Raw genomic sequence first — 19,070 nt, 5'->3', positions numbered from 1 at the left:
CTGGCGATCTAGTTGATCGTAAATCTACTTTTGGTTACAGTTTTCACCTTGGTTTGGGCCCCATTTGTTGGCAGAGCAAGAAGCAACATGCTATTGCTCTCTCTTCAACTGAGGCTAAGTATCGAGGCGCTGTTAACGCAGCGACTGAGACCATTTGGCTCTAGCAGATTCTCATAGAGTTTGGTTTCACCACTCCACGACCGACAGTTCTACATTGTGACAATCAGAGTGCCATTGCGATCTCGAAGAACCCGGTCCAGCACCAGCGAACCAAAAACATCGAGATTCATATGCACTATATCTGAGAGCTCATCCAGGAGCAGGTCATTGATTTGCAGTATTGTCCTACAACAGAGCAAGTTGCTGACATATTCACCAAACCTTTCACCGAGAGTAAGTTCCAGCAGTTGCGACCTCTCTTGGGGGTGCGGGATATGTCATTAGGGGGGGTCAGCTGACTTCTCCTTCCTCTCTTATGGGGGGGACTTTTTCCTCTTTGAGGTTTTGTCCTTCTTCTTTGAGAGTCTTTTGTACATTCATCTCTCTTTTGGGGGGGAGTTTTTTACCATTGGGTTTTCTCCCTTTCTCCGTTTGTGAGAGATTGCATTGCATAGTTTTGCTCGCATTTGCATATTGTACATGGGTACCTATCATGGCCTAGTAGCCGGGACCCATCTTGCATTGTTGACTTGAGTCTTCATTCCCCTAAGTTGCACTTAAGGGGGGGTGTTGGTGTAAATAAATATTCATTTTGGATATTATTACACTTACTTAAGTTTACTTAGGATAATGCATTTCATAGTAGTTTGGGTATGAGACACTTGGGTGTTTGTGCCACATTGGGATAGTGTGTGTAGGAGAAATTCCACCTTTTATGGTGTTGATCTTGTTGTTACACTCCACTCTTGTTGTTACACTCCACATTCAATGGGTGATCCACCTCATGTGGACTATTATATTATTTCTCCTACCTACCCACACCTATTTCCTACCCACCCTTGTTTCTTATTGAGCCACATGGCATGTTTGTGTGCTCACATATCCCTAGCCTTGCCTATATAAGAAATCTCATCTACATTGTAAACAACTATTGTAATCATGTTATTGATCATTTTCTATTGATGAGAATACAGTTTATTCTTGTCTCATTCTATTGTCTCTTTTATGTTTTTCATTGTGCCTTTGATCTTGGCAAAATCCAACATATGACCCCTTAGGACACCATATGGTGTCATTAGGGGTTGTATGGTGTGCTAAGGGGTCATATGGTGTCTTATGACCCCTTAGAACACCATATGACCCCTTAGGTATCATTAGGTGTCATTTTGTGTCGTTACTACTCATATGGTCTCCTATGAACCCTTAGGACACAATATGACCCCTTAAGACACCATATAGTGTCGTTAGGGGTCATATGGTGTCCTATGACCCCTTAGGACACACTATGACCCCTTAGGTGTTGTTAGGGGTCATATTGTGTCCTAACGGGGCATATGGTGTCCTACGACCCCTTAGGACACCATATAGTGTCATTAGGGGTTGTATGGTGTGCTAAGGGGTCATATTATGTCCTAAAGGTTCCTAGGACATAATATAACCCCTTAGGACACCATATGACCCCTTAGGTATCGTTAGGACTAAGGACACCATATCGTGTTGTTATGGGTCTTCTTGTATTATAAGGGGTCATATGGTGTTATATGACCTCTTAGGACACCATATGGTGTCGTAAGGGATCGTATGGTGTTATAAGGGGTCATATGGTGTCTTATGACCCCTTATGACACTATATGACCCCTTAGGTGTCGTCATGGGTCGTATTATGTCCTAATTGGTCATATGACATTCTTTGACCCCTTAAGACACCATATGACCCCTTGGGACACTATATGGTGTTATGGGTCGTATGGTGTCCTAAGGGGTCATATGGTGTCCTATGACCCCTTAGGACACAATATGACCCTTTAGGATGCCACATTGTGTCATTAGGGGTTGTATGGTGTCCTAAGGGGTCATTTGGTGTCTTATGACCCCTTAGGACACCATATGGTGTCATTAGGGGTCTTCTTGTGTCTTAAGGGGTGATATGGTGTTTTATGACCCCTTATGACACCATATGACCCCTTAGGAGACCATATGGTGTCGTTAGGGGTCATATTGTGTCCTAAGGGGTCATATGATGTTCTATGACCCCTTAGGACATGATATAACCCCTTAGGAGACCATATTTACTAATTTTCAAATAAGGAGAGATATAAAGGTGAAGAGAGATGAAGAACTAAAGAGAGAGAAAAGAACTAAAGGACAAGGACATAAATAGAGATATAGATATTAAGGAGTATGAAGTGAGAGGGAGAAAAACTAAAGGACAAGGATGGATAGAAGGAGGTAGACATATCTAGATATTGAAAAGGAGAGAGGAAGATAGAGATAAAAGATGAAGATAAAGGGAGAGGGAGGTGAATAGATATAGAGAAAGAGAGAGGTAAAGACAAAGATAAATATATGAAGAGATGGAGAAAAATGGATAGAGAGGGGTAAAGAGATATAAAAAAAGGATGAGAAATATCGATAGATAGAGATATATAGATAGTGCAAGAGAGTGAGAAAGAGAGATAGAGATTATAGATAGGGATAGATAGAAAGGGAGAGAGAAAAAGAGGAAGATATAGAGATATATAAAGGCACTATAGAGAAGGATGTGGGGAGAGAGCAAAAGATATATAAAGATCAAGTAAATAAAGAGATAAAAGTAGAGAAAGGGAAAGACACTTCAAGAGGGTGATAGAGGAAGAGACAAAGAAGTAGATTAATCATGTATAGAGGAATATATATAAAGATAGAGGAACATATAAAAAGAGATATTGATAGGGAAAGAGATGGAGATGTGAAGATGGAGATAGAGATAGATATGGATAGAACATGATAGAGAGAGACAAATGGAGGGAGAGATGGAGTGAATAAGTGAGATTTAGAGATAATGAAATATAAATATACATGAAGATAGATCTATAGGGATATAGAGAGAGGGGACAAGATAGGGAGAGAAAGGAGGTGATAGAGACAAGTAATATATAAGTATAGGTAGGATAAGGTAAAGGAGGTAGATAAATAGAGAGAAGAGAGATTATTAGAGAGAAATATAGAAATAAGGAGTGACAATGATGGAGTGGGAGAGGAAGAGATATGAATAGAAAGATGGAGATATATGCAGAGATGCATGTAACCTGGGAATTTATTTATCTACATGGAATGAGAAAATAAGTGACATAAGTAGAGAAGAAAAAGATATATAAAATCTATTATATAAGTATAGATAGACAAGTGATAGATAAAGGAGGTGAAAGGAAAAAAAAATGAGACTTTGTATGCAAAATTTGTGAGTATTTAAAGTTTTAAAATTGAAGGACTAAATTTAAATGATTATAATTAATTTTTGGTCTATAATATCATCAAACTACCTCATTCATTTGATAGTTCTATGAATTACCTTTCCAACGCCTGTAAAAAATCAAAATTTTGATAAGAAACACAAAAGTTATGGCCATTTTACTAAACTATATTTTTTATGTTGATAAAATCGGATATCTGATTTAATTGGATATCCAATTTGAAAAGTATGATATCACAGTAGTGACATCACAATGGTGACATCAAAAATCGGATATCCGATTTGGTTTGGTATTACCAAACCAAATTCAAATTTCGCCCAACCCAAACAAAAAGTCAAAGCGGATTTTGGCATGTTTGGAAAGGTTGAAAACGCATTTTTTTCTCTATTGCCACTTTTTGGCCCCCCTTGATCTTGCACATACCCATAATATGTGATAATGTTTTTTGACTATTTTGTGTGTCAATATTTTTTGACTATATTTTGAGTATATGTGATGTGTCATCAGTCAATCATGAGCATTCTTGATTCTTGGATAATCATAGAGAATTATTTGAGGTCATAGATTGAGACTAGATACAATTTGAGCAAAAATTGTCATTGTTGTCAAAAAAATTGTCAAAAAAGTTGTCAAGCAACTTCTACATTGCGTCGGTACGGTATGACTCTCGACGTTCCGGCACTTTGGGATGCACGACAGGGGCATGCCTAGCATAAACCTGCCCACCTGGATGCGCTCGCAATGTTGGTTTGTGCACACGACGAACCGAATCAATTCTAGCCAATCTGGCAACTTTGCATTACATGCAACTGATGATTTTGCAACACGCAAAAAATGCTACCAATTGAAAATGGCTCTGATTCGTTAAAAATCAAGACAGGCCATTATAGAGGAGCCTCATGCGACCCCACGAGTTCAAAAGGATCAACCATATGTGTCTTGGATTTGAAGAAATAGTCCGTCAAATTTTGACATTTTTTTTGGACTCAGGGCACTTGAGAGATCGCACCAGTACGATATGACTCCCGACGTTCCAGCACTTTGGGATGCACGACAGGGGCATGCCTAGCGTAAACATGCCCACTTGGACGCGCTCGCGACGTCAGTTTGTGCACACGACAAACTGAATCAATTCTAGCCAATCTGGCAACTTTGCATTGCATGCAACTGACGGTTTTTGCAGCAGGCGAAAAAATGCTACCAATTGAAAATGGCTCCGACTCGTCAAAAACCGAGATAGGCCATTATAGAGGAGCCTCACATGACCCCACGAGTTCAAATCGATTGACCATATGTGTCCTGAATTTGAAGAAACAGTCTATCAAATTTTGACAATTTTTTGGACTCAGGGCACTTGAGAGATCGCACCGGTACAGTATGACTCTCAACGTTTTGGCACTTTGGGATGCATGACAGGGGCATGCCTAGCGTAAACGTGCCCACTTGGACATGCTCGCGACGTCGGTTTGTGTACACAACAAACCAAATCAATTCTAGCCAATCTGGCAACTTTGCATTGCATGCAACTAATAGTTTTTGCAACAAGCGAAAAAATGCTACCAATTGAAACTGGCTCCGACTCGTCAAAAACCAAGACAGGCCATTGTAGAGGAGCCTCACGTGAGCCCATGAGTTCAAACAGATCAACCATATGTGTCCTGGATTTGAAGAAATGGTCCGTCAAATTTTGACAATTTTTTGGACTCAGGGCACTTGAGAGATCGCACTGGTACGGTATGACTCTCGAAGTTTCGGTGCTTTGGGATGCATGAAAGGGGCATTCCTAGCGTAAACCTTCCCACCTAGATGCGCTCGCGATGTTGGTTTGTGCACACGACAAACCGAATCAATTCTAGCCAATCTGGCAACTTTGCATTGCATGCAACTGACGGTTTTTGCAGTAGGCGAAAAAATGCTACCAATTGAAAATGGCTCCACCTCGTCAAAAACCAAGACAGGCCTTTGTAGAGGAGCCTCACTCAACCCCACTAGTTCAAACGGATCGACCATATGTGTCCTGGATTTGAAGAAACAGTCTACCAAATTTTGACAATTTTTTGGACTTAGGGCACTTGAGAGATCGCATCAGTACGGTATGACTCTCGATGTTCCGGCACTTTGGGATGCATGATAGGGGCATTCCTAGCGTAAAATTTCCCACCCAGACGCACTCACAACATCGGTTTGTGCACACGATGAACTGAATCAATTCTAGCCAATCCGGCAACTTTGCATTGCATGCAACTGATGGTTTTTGCAGCAGGCAAAAAAATGCTACCAATTGAAAATGGCTCTGACTCATCAAAAACCGAGATAGACCATTGTAGAGGAGCCTCACGCGACTCCACGAGTTCAAACAGATCGACCATATGTGTCCTGGATTTGAAGAAATAGTCCGTCAAATTTTGACATTTTTTTGGACTCAGGGCACTTGAGAGATCGCACCAGTATGGTATGACTCTCGACGTTTCAACGCTTTGGGATGCATGACAGGGGCATGCCTAGCGTAAACCTGCCCACACGGACGCGCTCGCGATGTCAATTTGTGCACACGACGAACAAAATTTGACCATTGCGAGCATGAGGGTGCTCTCACACCAAACATATATTGTTGTTTATATTCATATTGTCGATTTTTGTTGTTTATATTCATATTGTTGATTACATATGCAAATATTCATTTAAATTTTTAAAAGGACAGCCACCAAATACAGTGAATACACAATAATGAACTGTGAAGGGGGCTATTGTAGATTAAATATACAATTAATATAATGTACTAACATAAATACATTAAAAAAAACTTAAAATCTATAATATAGAGAACAATGATGTACCGGTGCCTAAGATGCTTCTCCAATGGACTGGGGATGGCTCACCATTGATGGAGAAACTGTCGCTATTACCTATACAAAAAATGATCAAAGATTAAATACAATTAATATAATTATAAGTATTGTAGGTTAAAAATAATTAATGTAATTTATCAAACAAAAGTGTACCGGATCCTAAGATGCTTCTCCAATGCATGGAGGAGGGCTCACCATTGATGAAGCAGCTATGGATATTTCTTGTATGAAAAAATTATAAGATTATAATTTATCACAAGTTCACATGTACACGTGCACATAATCATGAAATCAAGAAAACAAAGTAGAGATACATACCTCCGCCCTCTCTCGATCCACGGATGAATCAGGTGCATTCAACAAATCAACATAGCTCAATGGTCACTGTACATGTAAAATAGACAAAAGATACTAATCAATCTACAAACCCCAACTAAGACTTGATTTCAACATTTTCAAACAATTATACAACTAAAAATGTGTTCAATTACCTTCTTCCCACGTTTTGGCATCTTCAAGGAATTCTTTTGCTTAGGACGAGGCCTAGACGCAGAGGGGGTACCCTAAAAAATCAAAATTAACATGAGATATTAGTACAGATAATAAATTAAACATAATTTTAAAAATCTAAAATGAAATGACTTGCATATTCCATCAAAACAATACATAAAAAGGGTTGTACAAAATATGATACTGTATAGCCTTGTAGGCCAAAATCGATCACTGAGAGCGTGATGTCATCAATCTGGGACATTTCGTCCCCTGTCAACACCTACAAACTAGAAATTGGACCAAGCATTAAAGATAGTTAGTATATCTTGTATTTTTTTGAATTCAAAGTGTACTATTATATTTTAACATGTTACAAAATTTATACCTCAGGCATCGAAGTTGCAGCTATAGTAACTAGGGGAGGAGTATGGGATACCGCTGCTGCATGCTGAAATGCATATTATTTGTCTCAATTTAAATCGATGTATAAATGAAAATTCATTTATGTAATTACAAATTTAAAGTGACTAATAAATAAAACCATATGAATTCAAATCAACACACCTGTGTCTATGGCTCATGGGCAAACACCATGTCCATCAACTCATCTGTCAGCACGAAATCCTCAGTTGTGCGGGCCTAACATCTACTCCTACAAATCGTGTATAGATGAGATGAGGATCCATCTTCACCGGCTACATCATCTATCCCCGAGCATATCCTCGAGCAACTGATACACATATGCTGGATGGGATCTCCATCGCCACCTAATGGCTCATCATCCAATACAATAGGGTGTGCTAATGACGTCCCATGCTGGATGATGGCACCAATCAATGTTGTGGTCGCCTGAAGAGTCTATAGCTCTATCAACTCTTTCAGCTCTACTGGGACAGCCTGATGCACCTTGGGTTTGGGTACTAGGGGGTGGCGACTCTCCGTAGGTAATCACCTACGGGCTCTAGATCTATCTTGGGCAGAGCCACCACCTCTACCATGGAACTTTCTCATGTCAAAATAATTTGGGCGCACATTGAGCACAAACTCACAATATAATTTTCTCAAAATATATAATGGCACCTCATAATTATTACAAGGTGGATCATCAAAGACCATCCACCACCTCTGCCAAAAAAGATTCTTCATCTACACATTGGTACACCAATGTATGGGAAACCTCTTTGCATTAAGAGGTAATGACTGACCAGTTTTGGGATCAATGAAAAGGGCACATATTTGTTGTTTAGTAATATTTTTGTTTTTTACTCCATCGTATGATAGCCCATCGGCATAGAATTGACGACACCTATCCCTAAAGCTTCCCCATTTGGTAATTTGTGTGGAAACAACTATGGCACCACTAGCTAATGTTTCTAGGCTAGTGGCGAGGGATTGATGATGCTCAAGTTCAGAAGTTTTCAATTTAACAATCAGTCTATTGATTTTAGACGTATTTTGTCCTAACTAATTAATTAATTGCTCCTGTGTTTCGGGTGTGCGGTCAGAAGGAGGAATTGGGGGTTGTTCTTGTGTGTTTTCAGGAGGTGCATTTGGTTGTTCTTGTGGGTTTTCAGGAGGTGCATTTGGTTGTTCTTGTTCTGGATTAGAATAATTTGGTTTTTGAAACAAAAAATGAAAAAACATAATCAAAATTAATAAAATTAAATTCAAAATGTAAAACAAATTGAACAAACAAGAAAGAAAGACAAAAATAAACAAAAACTAACCTTGATCCATAGCTTGGAGGACAAATCTAGCACCCCATTCGCGGTTTAGGAGAGGAAATGGGAAAAAAAATGAAGTAAAAAACGTGCTATTCACAGGTAAATGAGACCCAGATTTTTTTTAAAAACCTTTTTACCAGGAACCGCGTACGTGGTTATATTTGGATTATTAGCGCGTACGTGCTCATTTTCCTATGACCAGTGCGTATGTGCTCATTTTCCTAGGCGTAGCGCGTACGCGCTCATTTTCTTAAAAGAAGCACGTACGTGGTATCTTTTCTAGGCTCAGGAAGAACAAACATAAGTGCGTACGCGAGAATTTCAAATTTTAAAACCGCGTACACGCTGGTTGTTTTTCCATGTTTATTTTTTGTGGTGTCCACTTTTCTCACCACCATCTTTGTGCACATACCCAGAGAGAGAGAGAGAGAGAGAGAGACCCTATACGCGCTTGAGAGGGGGAGAGAGGGATACAATACACATACATACACGCATATGTGTGTATATATATACTTAATATATTATATATTATATAAAATATATTATATATTATTATATACATATATATAAATATTATGTATTATATATTTATATATTATATATAAATTATATATTATATATGTATATACACATATTATATATATAATATGATATTATATATATAATATCATATTATATATTATACACACTCTCAAATTTTAAACAAAAGTAGTGCATACACATTGTTTATAGTAAAGATAGAGCATACGTGCTTCTTACACCATAAGTACCGCATACGCGCTTTTTATACCATAGGTACCCCATATGCGCTTTTGACTGTTTAGGCTTGGAAATAGGCCTAGATGACAAATTTGTGGATTGGAAGTTTGATTTCCCTCCATTTCCCTCCTTTTTGACGTGTTTTATTTTATCAACTTGGTTTCTTGACTTTGTCATCATCAGGTTTACACTTCATCAAGTGGGTATTTCTAAAATTGCCACCATATTTTCACCCATCTTCTAAGCTTTCTAACCATATAATTTTTTTAAAATTTGAACAACAATAACATATTATTATTGAATTTGTTTTACCAGTGTCTCCATATGTAGTTCTCACAGACATACGTGTACCATTTTTTAATAACTTTTGATCTGCTTATCTAAATTTTAAAAACTTTATATATTATTGTAGTGCACTTGATTCTTTACAAATTTTTTAATGCAAGTTATGCTTCCTACACGAACAGGTGCCTAATTTTTAGGATGTGATCGATTGGAAAAATCACTAAAAAACAATACTCAACAAAAAATACACATCTTCTAGTGCTCACTCTTAACTATCTTTCTGCCAAAGGATTTGTCAAAATACTAAATCTAACTATGACTTTTTTGATGCGCACGTCAGACACTATGTTATGTTTTTCAGAAAAAATCAGGGTCTGTTTTTCGTTCGCGAAGGATTTGACCCCCTTAATCTTATCCAATTTTGAAAATTTTAGTAGTTTGGAAACTAGATTCGGAGTGCTACAATATTTGTTCTTTGATTATCTTCATATCTTGAGTGGATGACTTTCAACTTTTTCCTCCAAGTTCAAGTTTACCTGATTTCAGAAAGAAAAAAAAGTGTTGACTTATACCCCCTTTTTTACCACCATCTTTGTGCACTTACCCACGTAACAATTGTATTTAGTTTGGAAAGTTATTGTGCTTTATCCATCGACAAATAATTCTAAATTTGATTTAGGTTTTGGTTCTAACTGTGTATCAAATCATCCTAAAGATTGACTAGAAATGAGTACAAAACATTTTGGATAGGGGTATGTACACAGGCAATACCAATATGGATCTGCAACACCCTATGCAATTCCACATGATACCTACACTTGTTTATGAATTATCTTTCTATTTATGATGAAAATGAGTTGCAAATATATTTCAGATGTTGTGGTAGTTTTTAAGGGAAAAAATGATTTAATTCTACACTATGATACAGTTTATTGTACAATGTTTATCAGGTTCAATACATCTGATTTAAAATGTCTGGAAAAATGTATTCCTAACTAAATAAATCTATTTCCATATGAATTAACTCAAATTCTCAATTGGGAATTAAACAAAGATCCTCAAGATTTTTGTCTAATATAGATGCATATAAATTGCAAGTGTCATGTTATAACTGTTGAATTTGGTCATCACCATTTCTATTAATATTTTTAATTCATGTTGGAATATTATAACACACACACACACACACACACACACACACACACACACACACATATATATATATATATATGTTAATATGTTATATGTTAACATAAGGTAGTTTGATAGTTGGTTAGTTATGCCTAGCCTGGTCAATAACTCTTATGTTGACTTTCATTTTTATATATTGAATTAAGACCTCATAATCAAATTGGTCATTGCTTCCATCTCTATTATGGTATCAAAGACAAAATATTCATGCCCCTATTCTTTCAAATTGAATACAAGATGGATTTAATTTTGTTTATTTAATGAGCTTATGTTTATTCCAGTGTATTTCTTATGTCCCAAGCATTTCAACCATGTTGTAAATTTGTACAAGAAATGCCCTATTGTTTTGAGAGAATTCACTCACCAATTTGCATTTTTCCTAGTAAAATTGACATCCTTAAACTACATGAGTCTAAATCTAAATTGGCTACTTAAGCATTGGGTTGTTGACTGAATGCTCACTAACATTGGCTAGAATTGAATAGTGTGTTGTTTAGAACATCACTACCAATTGTGATACTGAGCAGAAACCATTGTTGTGTAAACTACAAGAGGACCATGTTAATTTTGTGTTCTTTGATTTTGCTATGTAGTGTTGTGTAGTGTATTGAGAGAGTCTATGTTCATGTTTTACTCTCATCAAATTTTTGTAAATCTAATTAAGACTATTCAATTTCAATTCAAATTAATAAGGTGTTGAATTCTAAATTTATATGAGTAGTTCTAACATCTTTTTAACCTATTTTAATCATATTTGATTTATCACTTTTTAAAATTAAAATGAAAAAATAATCTCTAGTCCATAGTGTCATTTTGATTATTTTTTCTCAGTTTGACTATGTATTTTTTTTCATCATGATCTATACATAATGAATATACATACACACATATAGCTAAATGTCCATAGTAAAATATGATAAGCCCATGAAATATGGTAAGAATCACTTTAGATATGATGGAACGGAATGAGATACAAACACGATCTTAGCATTTGTACATATAGACATCTTAAATAATCGAATATGAAAGGCATCGATAATGTCCAATATTGATTACACAATTTATTCTATAAACTAATAAAAACATTTATATTATGAAATCTCATTTTAAAAAATTGCATCTTGTGGATCCTCGGAAAAAAAAAAAAAAAGACTATGACGAATCAACACACTCCAACAGACTAATTAAATGTAATTTACCTAAATTTTTAGGTGTAAGGTGTAGACTAAAGAACAACAATTTTCCCAGTTAAAAAGCATATCGGTTACTAAACAAGTTAAATTAAATAATAAATAAACAAGCATTTAGTTAATCGGCATTTAAGCCAGTCAATAATAGAAAAAATAATTAAAAAGAAACATGGTGTCCAGACGTGGGGTAGATCCAAATGAACCAGCACCACAAAATATTTGTCTAGTCTCCAGATGTTTATAAAACACAGGTTATTAATCTCCAAATACAAGAGCACAACTAAAAGGAGAGTATGAAAATTGGAGCCAATTTTACTGTTCACTTCTACAATGATCCAGTCACCTTGATAAACTGTCGAAATAGCTGCCCTTCACATGAAAATCATAGTTTTTCATCCTTTTTGCCCGTGTTTTTCACTTGCTTAGTAGCCAATCAAACGGAAAATAGGAGAAACCGGGAAATAAGCGGTCATCTGAATACCGGCGAGAGGAATTGAATTCCGGTGGGCGATGCCCACCATATAAGCCTATCGGCTAATTAATTATGTATAAACTATTATATTAAAATGCTAATATTTGTGATGGGCTAGAAGGTGTATATGTAAATCATATTCAATATAACACTATTTTCTTTAAACAGGTATCTCATTTTAAAAATACCGAGAACTTGAAAGTGCTCAAATTTGCCTCGAATATGCTTCTTGTATATACTTTTTGCCACACCATAATCAAATGTATATTTTTTTTATTCAATAAACATAGAATAGTTTTATAACTCTCCTGCAAAATGTTGACCAATGAACAACAAGAGGGTGGACAGTTAACTTATATGTATGTTGTCCCCTCGTCCTTTCCGATGGAACCATTAAAAGAATGGAATACAAAGGTATATATATATATATGATCAATCATGTGTATTTGCAGGTCAAATATACTTTGATCATAAACTAATAGCCTATTAGTATTATATGTATGTGACCAGTTGATATATATAATTTTCAATCCTGAAAACATATTCAAATCAGGGTGTACAGAAAAAGAATATAAGAATGACAATGAAGAAGCAGAAAGCCATGAAAGTATCCAGATGTACAGTGAAGCCCTCGGTTTATGGTATACATTTGAGGCACTTGATTAACACAACAGTATGTATATAGCTAACAAAGCCTGCACGCACATAGCATTTCATTTTGATTATCTTGGGACCTCAAAATTATGCTTAGCCTGCACACACATAGCATTTCATTTTGATTATCTTGGGACCTCAAAATTATGCTTAGCCTACACACACATAGCATTTCATTTTGATTATCTTGGGACCTCAAAATTATGCTTAGCCTGAACACAGTTCTGCTGGAGAAACCCACAGTTGCAGAACAACCTCCTCTAACAAGTCATCAAAGATAAGCTTCTCCACATCTCTCCCAATTTCTTGGGCTTCATCTTCTCCATACAGGCCATTGTCCCAAGATGGATTCCAAATACTGTTCACACCAATGTTACCAGTATTAAGGTCCTTGTTTAGAGCACTCTGCACAAAATCACCCCCAAGATTGTTATGATAAGCCATGAGATCTCCAATGTCATCACTCAGTTCATGCACTAATTCTTGAATACTTTTCCTTCTCTTTAAGCCCATGGGAGCCCTTTTCATTCTCGCTAACTTCACGGGTTGCTTCATCTGCAACCGTAGTCTTGCCTTTCTTTTCAATAACTCTTTAATGCAATCCATCACAAGCTGTCGCTCCAGATCGTCACCGGAATGCCCCTGTTTTATGTCTTCCTGCCCTGAAATTGACGCTGCTTCTTGCTCTTCTAGCTTGAAGTAAAGCCGAGGGTACAACTCCGCCAGTTCTACGGCCTCAGCATTCATGAATGCCGGAATTCTTGTCAATATTTGCCGCACGTAATCCTTGTAATTCATTTCCTCGGCGGTCATCAGTTCCTTTTCGTCAGCATAATTTGAGGGGTCTGGGTCTTCATCTGACACTGCAAAACTATGGTTTTTGCCATCATCAGAAGATTTATTGTTGCTGTCGTCAGAACCTGTAGAACATAAAATCAATACCCATGTTTGCTTAGCTTAATAGGTAAAATATTCAATGTAATGTCAGATGTTTTCACATATGGATTAGCCTGTAAGTGCAAATTAGTCACTAACCTTCCAGATGATTTGGTAGAGACGATAAATCTTCTTCTCCTTCGTTTTCATCGTCTGCAGTTTCTTCTTCATCATCTTGGAGAGCGTCTGCTTCTGCTGGCGGATTTAATACAGCGATTGGACTCGTCGATTCCTCGGGGCTATTATGATGCTGAATACTTCCTGATGATGATTCAGACTCTGAATTTTCGTCCTGTGAAACAGACTGCAAGCTTTTGACCTGCACCAAACATTAATAACATTTAATTGAAGTGCTGTGGCATTTAATAATGGGTATGTGTTTACAAACAGAACACCTATCATCTACGAATTAGTTCCAAAAATGCAGAGCACAAAGGAGAACATTAAAGAACTTACGTTACGATTCTCAGGAGTTTCTTCGTCTCTGTCGACGCGCAATTGAGATCTTGCCTCATTTGTATCATCGTTCATATCGACTGTGGAAGTGTTTTGGCTGATGGGTTGAACAGGAATTGGAATGGCATGTTTAGCATGAAGCTTTGACGGAATTCGATCTGTGGGTGCTGGGCGCTGGGCAGGACGAGGCGGCTTTGAGACGCTTTCTTTCGCCTTGCTGCGGACTGGTTTCTGTTTCTCTGGTTTTGATGGCACCTTCTTGTTATTGACCTTGGAAATTCTGTCGCTTTTTCTCCGCTTGATCTCCTGCAAAACAGAAGGAGATGGAGGATGAAGTTGTGACTTGGAATGCTTCTGCGCCACTCCATTTGGAGTCCTTTGCTTTGGGGGTTTAAGAGTGCCTTCAGGATGGCTTAAGCTATTCTTCTTCTTGGATTGTCCGTCATTCGCCAGTTTGCCCAATTCAGATTTAGTCGAGCCTTTGTTCTTCTTCTTGGGTTCGGTGCTCTTGACAGGATTTATCTCTGGATGCAATTCTGTTGCTTTTGGCGGGCTCTGGGCGTGCCGCTGTCCTGTGCTAGAGTCAGCATTCAGAGGCTTTATAATAACTATATCAGATTGAGAAGATGGTTCCTTGGCAACAGATTTATTGCTGGACTTGCTGGGCTTTCCCTTTTCTTGTACTGGCTCCTGCACTCTCCTTGCGGTCACGGGCTTCAAAACTACGGTCTCCCTGTGATTTAGATCATCTTCCACCTTTTGTTTGGATTGGTCGGCACCAGGCCGTAAAAGCCCTTTTACTTCCATAGTCTCCAGAATCTGTTTCAATGTTTTGCGCTCCTGTTGCGGTTCCACAGAATGCAATCGCTTCAATTTCTCAGACAACTCCTCTTGAAAGCTCGGTTTGGGTGGAGCCTGCTGTTTCATTCGTTTAAGCGCGGCCAAGATGGTGTCGTCGTCCTCTTCAGCTTTAACATGAACATCCTTGCGTACAAAATCCCTTGGCTGCGCAGTTTGCAGAGTTGGTCGACGAATCGACTCCTGCAGCCTGGGCTTCTCCGGCTTTAATCCTCTTTCTCCCTCTAAGGATCTGCTTGAATCAACTCTATTGGGAACTGCATCAGGCAGCAGGGGCAATGAATCTGAAGGCATCTCGTCCAAGCCCATTAGTCGAGCAATAACATTGGGAATTCTCTTCTTAGTGACAACCTGTAAAATTCCAGAATTCGGTACAGAATCTGAATCAGGAGGCCTGAAATTGATGTTATCACTACTCTTACCATAAAGCAATTTCTGCCTACTAAGGCTAGCACGAATGGCGTCCCTGAGATCCCGATTCGACGATTTCCCAAACTCTCTGCCATCTAACGACAACCTGGGAGGCTCCCTCCATCCGTCAAAAGAGCGCCTGGGACCTTCCTCCAAATCCTCCTCCTCCTTCTGCTTTGAAAACGGCAACAATTCCTTGAGATCCACAGACTGTCGGCGCTTTTCCACATTCTTAAGACCTCCTGTAGACTTCTGAAGCCTGGCCAAAATCCTCAGAGACTCTTCTAAATCCATGGCGCCCTTCAATAAATCCCCGTCTGTGTTACCCTGTTGTCTCTTCAAAATATCACCGAGCTTCAGCGCGTCTTTTGAAATCTGTATAAAAGAGGTTGCCTGCGCATTCCTCTGAATAGCTGATGCATCGACCTCGTCCAGGTCGAGAGATCGATTATGGCGGCGGTGGTGATCCTGAAATTTTCTGAAATTTTTGGAATTATTATTATAAGTAGCAAGAATGTGCATGGAATTGGTGAAGGCACCAGGAGCCCTTTCATCATTTGCATTCTGATGCCGAGCGCCAATTCCGCTGGATGCCGCGGCATTGGCATTTTTATTTATTGAATTGACTTTGTACCTTTCGTCCCTTTGTTGCTGACGATGGTAATCTGAATTAGAATAGTAACAGATTGCCAAATCTGGCAGAGGCTTAACTGGTTTGGAAGATGTGAGTGTCTCATGTGCAGCAGGTGCCAGCTTATGTCTTCCCCTGGACGTTTCTCTTCCGTCTCTTCTACGCCTGCTACTGTTCCGCCTGTCATCCCATGCCTACGCACCCAAATGTAAAATTCCAGCCCACTTTATAACATGAAAGATTTTGTTTCTTTCTTTTTTTTCTTCATCATCCAGTACAAAAATGAAAATTAGATAACAAAATATCTCACACACAATTTGAACGCATGAGAGAGCTTACGTATGTTTTGTCCCCGTCATCATCCCAACTGGACCGGACATTGACAAGCCGCTTCTCATGTGCCTCAATTTCTGCCATTCATACATGCACAATGAGTATCTTCTCATTGGCGTATATACACAATGAATATCTTCTCAGAAACTGAGCTAGCTGAGTAAGACGTTCATATACACACTATAGAAATTACGAATATCTTCTCATTGGCATATATACACAATGAATATCTTTACACAAACTGAAATACCTAAGATGTTTATATACATACAATATAAATTATGAATATATTCGCATTGGCGTATATAAACAATGAATATCTTCACAAAGTGAAATACCTAAGACATTACCTAAGACATTGATATACACACAATATAAATTATGAATATCTCCCACTGAAGTATATACACAGTGAATATCTTCATAAAATACCTAAGACGTTGACATACGCACAATGTAAATTATAAATATCTTCGCATTGGCGTACATACGCAATGAAGATCTTCTCAGAAACTGAAATACACGAGAAAATCATTGACATTAACAAAACATCTACTATTAATATCTTCCCATTGTCGAATATACACAATGAATATCTTCACACAAACTGAAAAACTAAGGAAAGACGTTGATATACACACAAAATATGCATCCTTACCTTGACGAAGAGCCTGAGAGTGATAAGATCCCCGCTGCTCTTTGATAACGTTATTCCGCTCGTCGATGAGCCCCAGAAGTCGTTTCTGCAAGCGTATATCCTCAACAAGTTTCTGATGAAGCTTTGTACTCATTGCTAACACACAGCAGGACAGCTTTTGAGATTCTGAACAGTCCTCTTCTTCAAGATACTCCCGAATGAATAAAAACCTGCACAATCCATAATTTTCCTCTTCATTGATGCACACTTACCTATCAATATTGAATCTGTTCTGCACCAGACAACTTTTATAGCGTTTAGTTTTCTTACCAAATTAAGATATTTATCCACCGGTGGTTGTCGCTACCGCCAGATGCTTGCAGCAGCATCACCAGCATCCATTAATCTCTTCCACGTTCCTCAGGAAAAGCCAAAAGAAAGAAAAAGATAAACATGTTTGGGATCACAAGTATATAACAGGAATGGCGAAGGGTAAACGTGAAAAGCGTTAAATGAAATCACGCACAACCGCCGAAGGCGGCGACAGACAAACAGCAACAAGTCACATTCTTACCTAACCAAAGCTCACCTAAATCTTAACGCATTGTAGGCCTGTAGCGTAGACAGAAAGATTGCTGCTAACTACCTTCTGATTTACCCCCTGACCTAATACTTTCCCCATTTTCTACTTCACTTATGACACAAAAACAAAATTCAACGTTTTGTGGCTGTTGGCCTGTAAATGTCTGTTGCTGTTCCGAGTGCCTGTCATTCAAATTTTCAATCCTTTCTTATTCTGTACTTCCAAGATTTCCAATTGGGAATTCCAAGAAAGTTAGGCGAATTCTTTATTAAACATTCAATCTTCTTGTTAAATCATTCAATTTACCTCCAGAATTTAAACCTGATTAATACTCATCACCGACTGATCCATCTAACCCCAATCCAGGCCTCAATTAATTAAAAGCACATGGAATCAGTTATCAAATGGTTTCTGCGCTTCAGACAACACAGCACGCCCAACTGGACTAATATTTAATCTGGAAATTGCAAATGTTGAAATTTTACAGGCAGAATCCATATTAAATGAGATTCTTTTGACTGCTCTTGCACTGAATACGATAAAACGAGAAATATTCCGGCGGCATATCTCATTTTTCAGTGTAAAAGCGAAAGCGTATCAGCTATCGATCGTGCTTGCCGAACCGACATTTGGACATTGGAACATATGAGTCACGCTTGCTTGAAAATAAATTCCAATTACATTATTAAATATTAAAGTGCGGTTTTAAGTCTAACAAAGATGTTATAACAAATTTAGTTTATTATTAAGGATGTTAGGACATATTTTATTTTTTATCATTATAGTAGTTTCACGGGGCCCTAACGATCCGGAGAAAACTACGTGATACCATGGTACCTTTGTGGCCACGTCATCCATGGAAAAAATAAATCATTCTATGAAGATGGTGGTATTGAAGGGCTGAGTCTATTGGATGCGTCTATTTTGGCTCCGCCAAAATGATAGTATGGATTGACTAACACACATGTTAGTCTCGTGTTTTGCATTGTCGATTTTGCAATTAACGGCTGCGATTGACTAACCTGTTTGGCTCCAAAACGGATCTTTCGTACAGCGTGTTTGCGACAAGGTAGTCAATTACAGCCGTTAATTGCAAAATCGACGGTGTAAAACGCACTACTAACATACGTGTTAGTCAATCCGTATTGTCATTTTGGAGCCGGAATAGACACGTCTGTATTGAAGTGTTATATTGTAATTGATTAAGGTGATGGTAT

At 38.0% G+C, this 19,070-nt stretch overlaps 1 protein-coding gene across 2 annotated transcripts; it reads right to left on the bottom strand.

The window, feature by feature from the left end:
* Window positions 1–12,853: 12,853 nt before the first annotated feature.
* Window positions 12,854–18,388, bottom strand: LOC131033288 (uncharacterized). 2 transcript variants are annotated; one of them, XM_059207267.1, is made up of 8 exons: window positions 18,160–18,388; window positions 17,601–18,035; window positions 17,292–17,500; window positions 17,066–17,146; window positions 16,640–16,710; window positions 14,401–16,494; window positions 14,044–14,263; window positions 12,854–13,928 (listed from the first exon to the last, which is right to left on the bottom strand). In XM_059207267.1, exons 2-8 carry the CDS (start codon window positions 17,666–17,668, stop codon window positions 13,216–13,218), a joined length of 3,456 nt encoding a protein of 1,151 aa, XP_059063250.1. In that variant the 5' UTR covers window positions 17,669–18,035; window positions 18,160–18,388; the 3' UTR covers window positions 12,854–13,215. The 2 variants fall into 2 exon arrangements, with proteins under 2 accessions (XP_059063250.1, XP_057820450.2); XM_057964467.2 differs by lacking the exon at window positions 17,066–17,146 and having other exon boundaries at window positions 17,601–18,382.
* Between the last annotated feature and the right edge of the window lie 682 nt (window positions 18,389–19,070).

This window comes from Cryptomeria japonica, chromosome 6 (assembly GCF_030272615.1).
Source record: "Cryptomeria japonica chromosome 6, Sugi_1.0, whole genome shotgun sequence".
NCBI lineage: Eukaryota > Viridiplantae > Streptophyta > Pinopsida > Cupressales > Cupressaceae > Cryptomeria > Cryptomeria japonica.
The sequence above is the reverse complement of the archived record's forward strand: the minus strand, read 5'-3'. Positions and strand labels throughout refer to the sequence as shown.

Excerpts from the sequence above, each read along its gene's own strand:
- LOC131033288 (XM_059207267.1), bottom strand. The coding sequence starts at position 17,668 with ATGCTGGTGATGCTGCTGCAAGCATCTGGCGGTAGCGACAACCACCGG. Across the intron at positions 16,711-17,065 it reads TGCGTATGTCAACGTCTTAG|AAATTGAGGCACATGAGAAG; the intron begins GTATTTTATGAA and ends TATGAATGGCAG. Across the intron at positions 13,929-14,043 it reads TCTACCAAATCATCTGGAAG|GTTCTGACGACAGCAACAAT; the intron begins GTTAGTGACTAA and ends TATGTTCTACAG.